This window comes from Cephus cinctus, unplaced genomic scaffold, assembly GCF_000341935.2.
Source record: "Cephus cinctus unplaced genomic scaffold, Ccin1 Ccin1_scaffold0690, whole genome shotgun sequence".
Lineage (NCBI taxonomy): Eukaryota > Metazoa > Arthropoda > Insecta > Hymenoptera > Cephidae > Cephus > Cephus cinctus.
In genome coordinates, this window is record NW_014333313.1 from 2,113,580 (window position 1) to 2,124,436 (window position 10,857).

At 42.9% G+C, this 10,857-nt stretch overlaps 2 protein-coding genes across 4 annotated transcripts in view; both read left to right on the forward strand.

Annotated features, from left to right (window-relative positions):
• Positions 1 to 60: 60 nt before the first annotated feature.
• LOC107269780 (putative GTP-binding protein 6) lies at positions 61 to 3,124 on the forward strand. The gene is made up of 5 exons (XM_015744019.2): positions 61 to 278; positions 360 to 1,604; positions 1,662 to 1,851; positions 1,934 to 2,351; positions 2,727 to 3,124. The coding sequence occupies exons 2-4, from the start codon at positions 585 to 587 to the stop codon at positions 2,158 to 2,160; spliced, it is 1,437 nt and encodes a 478-aa protein (XP_015599505.1). The 5' UTR covers positions 61 to 278; positions 360 to 584; the 3' UTR covers positions 2,161 to 2,351; positions 2,727 to 3,124.
• A 1,863-nt stretch (positions 3,125 to 4,987) lies between these two features.
• LOC107269772 (plexin-A2) overlaps positions 4,988 to 10,857 on the forward strand; it is a 72,414-nt gene continuing 66,544 nt past the window's right edge. Inside the window, exons 1-2 of one of the 3 annotated variants that reach the window (XM_025087134.1) lie at positions 4,988 to 5,636; positions 6,273 to 6,779. The gene's annotated coding sequence lies outside the window, so the exon portion shown is untranslated. Of the gene's footprint in view, positions 6,780 to 10,857 lie in introns of all 3 variants that reach the window. The other 2 variants (XM_025087135.1, XM_015744006.2) reach the window with 2 other exon arrangements.

Genomic DNA, 10,857 nt, shown 5'->3' on the forward strand with positions numbered 1-10,857 from the left:
ACTAAAAGGATAAATATACTAACATTTTGTGGATACGGCGTCACGCAAGCCTGGAGAATCCCATGTGATAGAGTCTGCTGTAACTATATTTTGCGATTAGTGCGCGTGGCTGACCGCATGTGGCATAAAGAATTTGATTTGTAACTTTTATTCTTGTCTTAAGAATAAAAGGATGTCTAAGAAAGTTGATCGCACAAGAATAGACGTCTTTGGAACTAATGCAAGAGTAGAATGTACTGCTACTGCTCTTTCCCACAGTGTGCTCGCAGGTGTAATAGGTTATAATTGTTTTTTGTTTTAAACTGTCCTTCCAAGAAGTCACGTTATTGCCATACTTATAATAAATATTCTTCTTGTAGGAGTTTTTCTTCCTCTTACTCTGAAATATATTAAAATTATACCTATAACAATCCAAAGCCAATCCTTGATGGCATTGGTAGGTTGTGGTACTTTATCATTGCTTGTTTTAAAGATAGAAATGGCCTATTGTCCGCCTGATGAATTGCCACAGAAAACTACAAGGGTGTGTTGAACAGTGAATATTTGGTTTACGTTTGGGTAGAAACTGTTTGAGGAAAATCAACATGCAATTTGTTAGGAAACTGGCATGTTTAATAACCAAGAGAACATCTAATTATTGTAAACTAAGGATCACCTGTAGAAGTAATACATATATACCTCAGATCATAATTTCAAGATTTAGACATGAACTACCAGATTTAGAAGATGACGAACAAGAAAATGAAATGTATGATACCATGTCTGCACAATATCTTGGTAAAGCTATAGCAGGTCATAGAGTATTTGTTGTTCAACCATATATAAAATGGGGTCGAGATAAGAAAAGAAATACAACACCAGAATTACAATTAGCTGAAGCAGAAGCACTGATCAGAACTCTGCCTAATTGGTCAGTTGTAGAAAGATCGTTTGCTCCATTGTTATCTTTGCAGAAAAAAAGATTGCTTGGGTCAGGAAGTTTAGAAACTTTGAAAACAAAGGTTCGCAGTAATAATTATGTCACTGCTGTGTTCATAAGTACAAATGTGCTAAAACAAGTGCAGTTAATTGAATTACAAAATGCTCTGGGAGTTCCTGTATATGATCGCTATGGAATAGTCATTCAGATATTTAGAGCTCATGCGAAGAGTCGTGAGGCGAAATTGCAAGTAGCTTTAGCAGAGATTCCATACTTTTGGAGCAAAATAAATACAATAGCGGATCAGCGTGGTGGGCAGATAAATTTAATAGAATCTAGGAGAAAACTGCTCCAAGCTCGCGAAGTGAAATTAAAAACTGCATTGAAGAAATTAAAAGGCCATCGAGAGTTACTAAGGTCTAGTAGACAAAAATCCTCTATACCTAGTGTAGCTGTAGTGGGGTACACAAATGCTGGAAAAACGTCTTTAATAAAAGCTTTAACTGGTGATGACTCATTGGAACCAAAAAATTATTTATTTGCAACACTCGATACGACTGCTCACGAAGGAATACTACCATGTAGATTAAAAGTGCTCTACATGGATACAATAGGATTTATTCAAGATGTGCCAGAAGCTCTCATAGAACCTTTTGTAGCCACATTGGAGGACGCCATGATTGCGGTAATTTTTCAACATGTATACATTCTTAAAGTACGTTGCAAAATTTATTATTTTCAGGACGTGATAGTTCACGTGCACGATGTTAGTCATCCTGATAGTCGAGCACAATTTGACCATGTTCATCGAACAATAAAAAATTTAATCGACGATGAACGACCAATAATAGATGTAGCAAACAAATGTGATCTTGCAAAACCAGATGGTATTCCAAACGAAGTCTTACCGGTATCGGCAGTCAATTTTACAGGTAATGTTTATGGTTAAGGAAGTTTACGGAAAGAATTTTTATCCTATTTGTCGCTAGGGTTATTAAATTGTGAATTTAACAGGTATTGACCTATTGAGACTGCGAATCCAAAAGAAACTTCTAGCAGCAACGGGTCGTCTGTCTATAAGAATTAGAGTGGAATCTGGAAGTCGAGCAGCGGCATGGTTGTATAAAGAAACTGCAGTGACAAATGCTGAACCCGATCCGAAGAATCTACAGTATTTATATTTGGACGTAATAGCTACAGAAACGCAACTTTACAAGTTCAGGCACTTTTTAAAGCAATAAAGCGCTAGTAAATGTACAGCATCACTTTACAGTTTTCACAGTCTTGGCAGCCTGGTACCGTCATTGAAACCTCCTTCGTTTTTATGGTCCACCCTATAAATGTGCATAACACGTGTTGCCTCGCACTAGCAGTTTTAGGCATCTAAATGCCAGATGCATGATCGGTCAATGAAAAGCATCTAAATTTAAAGGTAAGGAAAATTATTATCAATCAAGAATGGGGAAGCAGTATTGCAAAAAATTAATGCAATGTAACACGATAACATAACGTGGGACATTGATTTAACTAAAAGTGGAGTATACTCCAATCTCAGAAATTATTTAAAAATGGAACAATTGAAATCAAATTTGAAATATGTAAATGTGGTCGTGGTAAATTTCAAAATCGCACATAGTGGTATAAACCATGTCTAATGAAAATCACGATAAATATATAAAAAAAAGTAGAAAAAGTTACAGTCATAAAGGAATTCATGCATGCGTCATATTTTCGAGAATACATGAAGCGTTAATTAACAAAAAATAACTGATAAGAGTATAACGTATATGAATAACAATTCTAACAGATAACCGTGATAAAGAAAAAGTGGAGTAAAGCAGGAGTCGCCGCATGGCGACGGGAAATGAACGAGATAAGGAAGTTTGTGCCTCTTGAAAATCAACTAAAGTTGGCGAAGGCGAGGCGAGGAATTCTAGTCGTAAGAATAAATTAAACCATGGCAAAGTTAATTGATACACGCTCAGAGCCACAAGGAGCCGGAGAAAATAATCTCGCGAATAATGTTGCCTAGAAATTTGGGATGGTGAATCTCAGTGAAAATGAAAGCGAACCGCAATAGGCCAGCAAGTGGTGTGATTTAACAGGTGTGAGAACGTAATTAATAGAAGTACAGGTCAAATGGAGCATACTACAGTCGGTTGTATTACTGTTGTTAAAAAATTAATAAACTATTGTACTTACATAGTTCCACTTCCGCTGGGTTTAAGTAATGTCATTTGGCGTGTCAGAAGGTTATCGGATAGGAGCTGGGCTCGGAATTAATTAGAAACGTGACGTAGCTTTGAAATAGTTCTCACTCATTACCGCAATTGGAGTTGATTCCTAATGCCGAGTTAGTTTATCGCAGTCTAACCCTTATTGCTGAAATTTACATCCTTGAACGAGATACATCATTATTGAAGTTCAAAGAATTTATGAAACACGAAACCTACAAATTATAAACTGTTACAGGAACGTTATACTTCGAGTCACATCGTAGTCAACTAAAATGCACTTTACATATCGCATAGATTATTAAATGAACCAAGTGAAAACTTAATTATCATGGAGATAGACGGTCTCGTGCTAGAGAACTAATTTCTACAATTTCAGAGTATTTACTTATGTACGATGTCCATCATGATATAAAGCGGCATGGAGTGTTCATTAACTTCCATGCATATTATAATACACGCCATGATAAGTGCTTCATAAGAGATTCTCACATTGTTAATTACACATTCCCTAATATTAATGCGAAACGCAAAATGCGTACTGAAGGATAATATTTTTTTTTTGTATTATCCGAATAATAATGTAAACGTATATGCAGAGGTCTGTGAACTGTATAGCGCTGCTAGACCGTATTTAATGTTTTAATTACTTTGCCATATAGGTAGGTACGTGTAGTGTATTATATGATGAATAGCGAGTGATAAACAGTCGTGTAATGCAATGACTGACGGCTAAGCTGATTTAATTAGTATTGCGTATTGAGTTAGGTGCAAATACTGTGATATTTCGTATCTCGTTTCAGTACTGATTTTCGTAATAGAACTTTACGCATTCGGCTAACCGGCTTCGACCATGTCCTCATCATATTTTATAATGGCCATCAATTGCGGTGGACTTTCGTTTCGAAAACCATATCAAAGAAATTCGCAAAACAGCGTCCATGATGAGGTACAGCGATAATCGAAAAATTCATAGATTCGTTATCAGTTTGATTAATTTGAAACATCTCATTCTGAAATAGAATTGAATGGATAAGAAAGTTTCTCTCTAATAAATAATTTTGCTGTTATATAAAATCGTTTTGTCTAGAACACGGAGGATTATTGAAGGGCTGATCAAAGTTTTCCTGCGTACAGTCCAGCAGACAGTGCTTGTAACGCTGTCAGAATGGTCTATTAGTCCACGAAGCGTAATCCATTCATTGACTTCTCAAGAGCGGCCAACCAATTCCTCCTTTATGCTACTCGGCGTACTTTGTCCATCCCACTCACCGGATACAATAAGCCAGACTTTACAATTGTAGAAGCGACCGAGGAGGAACAAATTAGAAAAAAATGGAGAACCACTGTTAGCATGAGAATAGCAGGGAGTAGGCGCACGCGAATTAGCTAAAGCCTAGAGTATGCTAAAGTCTCTGACATTAGATCCATTCGTATCGCAATTCTCATGCACCTATTCCTTACTACTCCAAAAGAACCAGTGACACTCATAACGATGAATGAAACGAGTCGACGTCTCAGCTGTCGTCCCGGATATGACAAAGGCGCCATCTACATTACCTTTTCTGCTCCTTTGTCAGTTTGATTGGAGTCTATCAGCATATGGGGAGGAGAAATGATCAAAGATCAAAAAGGAGCATACAGGACCGATGCTCCAGACAGAGAAGGTAAAGGAGATTGGAAGAAATCTGCGAATAAAATCCAACAGAAGCAGGGTGTTGGTTGGCCTGCGGGCGTGGGAGCTGGGTGGTTTAATTTTGGTAGAATGAGTAGTACACGCAGACTGGGGGTAGCCGAATGTGTGCAGTATGGTTAGTTGAAGGATAGGCAGGGATAGTACGAGGAGTGGAGTCGCGCAAGTGCGTGGAACGCGGCTAGGGGAGCCCAGTCGAGTCCCGTGAGTCCGGGCAAGCAGAGAGACTTAGTACGGTGGTGTAGCGTCCGGGCCGAGCCGCCATCCCATCGAAAGGAGGCACGGTGCGCGGTGAATACGTAACGTAACGTGTCAAAAGGGAGCCTCGTTAACCGGGGAGGAACTCAGTAAAACGTACAGACCTGCCGGGCACAGGCAGGAATCGTGGCCGAAGGGCCACTCTCGTGGGCCGTGGCTCTCGGGGAGGTCCGGTGAGGCAAGCTGTCACTTCGATCGCCATTTTAGCGCCGCGGAGGCACGGGAATGCGCGGCGGACCGGGCCATAGGAGGAGGACACTGGACGCAAAGTGGAAACCGGCTAGCCATGTTTTCGTGAGTTTCCACGTACTGAAGAAACGGTGAGGAGCAGTGAAGAGTTTAGTGGTTCACTAGAGGAACGAAGGAGGTGTCGCTGGAGTAGGCAAGGGAATAGTAGGAATAGGAGCACAAGACGAAAAGTGGAACCAGAAAAGGAGACGAAGAAGAAGACCAAGAAGTAGTTGTAGTATTGTAAGGAGGAGCAAGAAGAGGAGGCAGAGTTGGTAGTACGAGCCAGTGAGAGAGAGTGTCGGTGTGTTGTGGGAGGCAGAGCATCACTCTTCCTCTGTGTCTTTCCACCTCGATATCCCGGCCTTCCCTGTGACTTCGTCTTGGTCTCTCTTTCTATCTCTCTTTCTCTTTCTTTCCTTCTATCATTCCTCCTCACTCACTCATTCACTTACTCACTCTCTTTCTCTCTTGAGCGTTGTTACGAGCGTCTCCAACTCGAGAGAGTTCCGCCGAGGCAGGGCATAACCTAGCAAGGCCCTTTCTGAACGTCCAGGATGATGCGCTAGTGCGCCAATGCGGCATGCATCCTATTTGTTATCACAGGCTTGAATCGTGCACGCCTTTTTTCCAAGGAGCGACACAACACGACTGTTCGGGATGTCAACGGTTTGCATGATCCTACCTAACAGTTTTCCAACAGGAATATCCTGTTTAACTTGAACCACGACGCTACACTAGTTTCATGCATTCGAATAGGACGAGTAACAGGAGAGAAGAGAGTGAATAAAAGTTGCAAACGCGAAACCTAACTAATAATTTTGTATCAACGTGTTGTGATAAACGGATCTTATCGATATCGGCCATAGTTTGATGATCTCATAACAAACGATAAACTCTAACGAAATATATGAGATACAGGATATATTAATGTTTCTAGGTACATACCTTGCTGGCTCAGAATTGCATCGAGATTTCTCAAAATATCAACCAGCTTTCGTCCAGTGTAAACTTGCTCAAAGGATAAAGCATTTAAATACGGAAAATCGAAGGAATAAACAGGATGATTCTGCGCGTCTAAAAGGACCCTCCTAGAGATTGTAATATCAGAATCAGAGCTATCCTTTGACTTCCTCAGCAAGCGGAACAGAGGAAGGTAACTAAGTTCTTATTGGCCTGGTTCAAAGGTCATTCGGTGCATACGGTGTCTTCGAGTAACAGTGAACAGTGCCGTTCTTCCTAAGAACGATAAGTGAAGTTCTGAACCGCGACAGTGTGTGTAACAGATCCTGTGCGTGCCAAGTGTGTGAATAATTGGTGCACGTTGCTACGCACATCCTCAGAGTGACATCCGTACGACATTGGGGCTGTATGACTGATTTTACTCCAGCATCCACTCTTCTAATCAGGATCTGATTCCCCGTGGGACTAAGACGGCGCTGCTTAGGTATGTTGTACTCCATCTTCTAGACTCCCGCTAAACCTGTTTATACGTCATATCCTTATCGATTCTCTTTCTGATGGGGATGTCTTTTTGGAGTTGAGAATGGCTTTGCCCCATTATGACATCATTTCCATCAACTTAGGGATAGGCAATGTGCATCCCCTTACCGTGATTCTTTTTTTTTTCTCAGTGCTTCTCCACCCGCCATTTCCTTCACTTCTTTCAGAATGGTACGCCTGGCAATTTAAATAGAACTCTGAAGTAGTCAGAGCGCGTGGGGATCACGTGTTGCTGTGATTTCATGATAGTAAGGGTAAGCATGCTTATTCGAGATGGAAAGACGATCACTGGGGATGACCGTTGCTGCTCCCTTTTGGAATCCTTTGGAACCAAGCTCTTATCTCTTTTATTCAAAACAGCCTTAGAAAGGATTTAGAGGGAAGGTCAAGAAATAGATGTACTAGGTGAATTATTTGTAAACGAACAAAAAGCATAGTGGAGATATAATAGTATACAGAGAACGAAGAACTCTCTCACTTTCAATGGCCTGCTTTCTGTCGTTAACCTCAAACAATGTGTTAGGATTTTCTGTGTGGGAACCATGTTATTGCTACAGCTGATAAGGATGCACTATCTCGATTATGTGAAACTGTATACATTCATTGAGTAGAATTTCTTATTAATTACACGCTCCTTTGATTATTATTTCACACGAATCTGAATGCTCATCGGGGTGTGACAATGCGACTTTCTAGATTTAAAAAAGCGAACCTAAGGCGACTCACTGCCGGGCAAGGCTTTTCAATCGATATTTTAGTTTTAATTAGTTTTCTTTTCTACAAGTAAATTGACGTTTGAAAATGTCACGCAGTCTCAATCCACAGGAGCAATCGTCCAGTCTGTATAAAATTGCTTTCAGTAACTTTGAACGTGCACCACCGGGTTACGTTGAACTTAAAGCTAAACAACTTCTAGTAACATGTACAAGACGGTTGTACTCGCTATGACGCAATGGTCATCACTGGCACAAACCGACACGGGTACACGAAGAAAAGAAAGACCAGAGCATACAACACCAGCCATTCCAGTCCTAGATTCTTGGATTCGTATCCGTGAGAGAGGACCCAACCTCGCCCATCCCACGGGTCCTAGGTTCACGTTTTCAGAGACTCTCTCTCTCTCTCTCTCTCTCTCTCTCTCTCTCTCTCTCTCTCTCTCTCTCTCTCTCCTCTCTCTCTCCTCTCTCTCTCTCACTCACACCATGTCTCACCACTCCTTTCGTAGTTCCTTGGTACTTTCCCTCCTTCTATCCCTTACACGAACCTCAAAACTTCTTCAGGCTTCGAGAGATATTCCCCTGGTCCCTTACCCTCGTAGAAATTCTCTCCTTCCGCTCGTAACGAAAACTTTAGAGTCTTTACGGCGCAGTCGGCCCTATACCAAGTCGGCCATCACGAAATTCTTCCCTCGTTCCGCGCCCACGGCCCTTCTCTTTACCTTCCTTTTACTATACCTCGGAGCTCACCGTGTAGTTACTATTCCGATTGTAGGTGTGCGTTATCTATCCGTAGACCAGGTACTCCTCTATTTTCAATTGAAATTGATCTCCAGCGCAGAGATTCCGTGAATCCTCGAGTTTCTTATCCTTCTGTAACCCCAACATGGCGGAAGGTCGACCAAACGTGGGTAACAGTACAGTAGTTTATATAGAAAGGATAGATAGTCAAGCCATAGAAGTACTATAGCATTCCAGCTGTTCAGAATCTCCAAGGAGATTCTAGCGCGAGCTGCTCGTCAGGATCCTTGTGTTTCACCGAGGTCGTACAGAGGTACACCGGATCCTGAGTGACCTCGAGACTTCTCATCCTTGGATCTTCCCGAAGATAATACCGACAGGATTTCTCTGTTTTTGAATTTTCACACTGCGTGAATTCCTCGTGTCCCAGATCTCTCCTTGGCTCTCATTAACTTTCTCACACTTATCCTTAACTTCATAAATTAAATGAAGAATACGTACTGTGTTAGGGCATGCCCCCGTTTTACAGACATTCTCCACGTGTCGCCTCGATTGTATTCAGCCGCAAGAGGGATTCTCATGAGAAAATTAGAATCGTCCATTACCGTTCTAGCTGTGCAAGCAAATCTTACCGAGAAGCCTCGCCCTTCCCACGAGTACATCGTAGGTACTTATTGAGAGCAGCCTCGCCCTGACGCACCTCCTCTCTTACCTTCTCGACCTTCTCGTCCTTCTCATCTGGACCTCCCCTTCCATCTAATCCCTCCCGGAAGAGTGACCACCCTCGCTCGCACGTGCACAGCCTCTACTTGGTAACCGTACTCGACCTCCTTCCTTTGCGGAAAAGATTAACGCACAGCTGCTTCGACCGAGACACTGGACCGAAGGTTTCTTGCTCATCCGAACCGAGCTCGTGCCTCCTTGGCCTTTCTTACATAGCCGGTATATGCACGTCAGAGTCAACCACGTATATATACTTGTATGAGTAGATATATGTGTATGTGATAATAGACACGATTTCCTTGTCACGCTCCATTCCTTTCGTCTCGAGCGGAACACAATTTTTCGTAACCATTTCGATTTAAATGCACGAAATCTTTCGACATACTATACCTATAAGTGCATAAATTCGATCTCACGTCCTACGGTGTGTATCCAGAGTGGCAAGAAGCGGCACGGTTTGCCTCTTTCCACTGGAATAGATTAGACTCTCCGGTACATTGGCGAGATTGCGAAAGTAGCGAGAGACGGGCGCGTCGTTTAGCATGCTAAGGCATCCTGGAACGTGAAATGTTTGTGCTACCGCGTGCTTCTCGGACGTGTCGGGAAAGTAACGAGACGTATCGAGGTGAATTCAGGCTCAAAGCGATGCGGCGAGTTCGGCGTGAATCATTCCTTAAGACCTGCTCGGGCTGACGAGACCACCGAAAACAAGTTCGGACAGGTCTGTGCCGCCGTCGTATTCTATATGAATCAAGATGGCGCCAGTAGCTGTCGATTAGCGTTAAAAACAAAGAGACGGAGTTTGATATAAATTGAAATAGAGGGATTGTGCAATATAGAACCTAAAGCAAGGGTCTATTTGGTTGGCGCGTGAAGTTCGCTTCAAAGAGGGCTAGCAGCTCTGTTCATCCATCCATTCCGTTCATCTCTCTCGCACCCTGTCCGTCCGTCCCTTTATAAACGTTTCTAAACGCAACTTGCACGTTTCTCGTGCCTCGAGCTTTTCAACCCCTTTTTTCGCAGTGAGATACTATCCCAGGGAGTAGTGACACGAGTACGTACTCCTGGCATGCTCTACTACCTGAATCATCCAATTGAGTCTCCTCTTACGCAGGCAGAGGCATCTCTCCTGAAGAGATTAGCTCGGTGTCACGGTTAAGTCCCATCCAGCGCCCAAGGTCCCACCTTTGGTTTGATCACGGTCTTCATTGTTCTACCTTGGAAGAAGCCGTGCTCTTTGCCAATTGGGACGAAGTCCTCCGAGCATTCTTTTTGTTCCTAGCCTCTTTCGCTTTTTACTCGCCGTTCGTCTCCTACCGTATTCGAGACGTCATTTTCTTTTCGTTTTGTTCTACTTGCATCTTTTTCACCACCGCGCTCCTTTCCCCGTCTTCCCCTTTTGCATACTCGGATCGACCGTACAGTCGGTCGGCACGGACGTTCGTCAGGCTACCTCAAGTCTCTTGTCGCGCTGGTTAGTTATCGTCTCTAGGATGTAGGTAGACGTGGGACGAATGTAGGTCCCAACTGTAGGTTGGAATTATGATAATCTCATGCAACCCTCTCAACAATGTCCCACTCTTCTTCCGCGTACGATTCATTACGGTCTTCCGGAACGGGGATCCCCGCAGTAGCAGCTTACACTATCCCTCTAGTTCTCTTTCTCTCTCTTGATCTCCCCTGATCTCTCCGGTTGCCTCTCTCTTTCTACCTACGTCTCGTTTGCATACCTATGTGCATACATGCCGTGACTACGTGCATGCGCGCAACACATAAGGGTCGCCGACTCGTGCAGTTGGCCCCCATTCCCTCGTCTCCTCTCCCCCCCCCCCCCCCCCCCCC

Bases quoted from the DNA above. Each gene is read 5' to 3' on its own strand.
- LOC107269780 (XM_015744019.2), top strand. From the start codon at position 585: ATGCAATTTGTTAGGAAACTGGCATGTTTAATAACCAAGAGAACATCT. The intron at 1,605-1,661 runs GTAATTTTTCAA...TATTATTTTCAG, and splicing joins TGGAGGACGCCATGATTGCG to GACGTGATAGTTCACGTGCA. The intron at 1,852-1,933 runs GTAATGTTTATG...TGAATTTAACAG, and splicing joins ATCGGCAGTCAATTTTACAG to GTATTGACCTATTGAGACTG.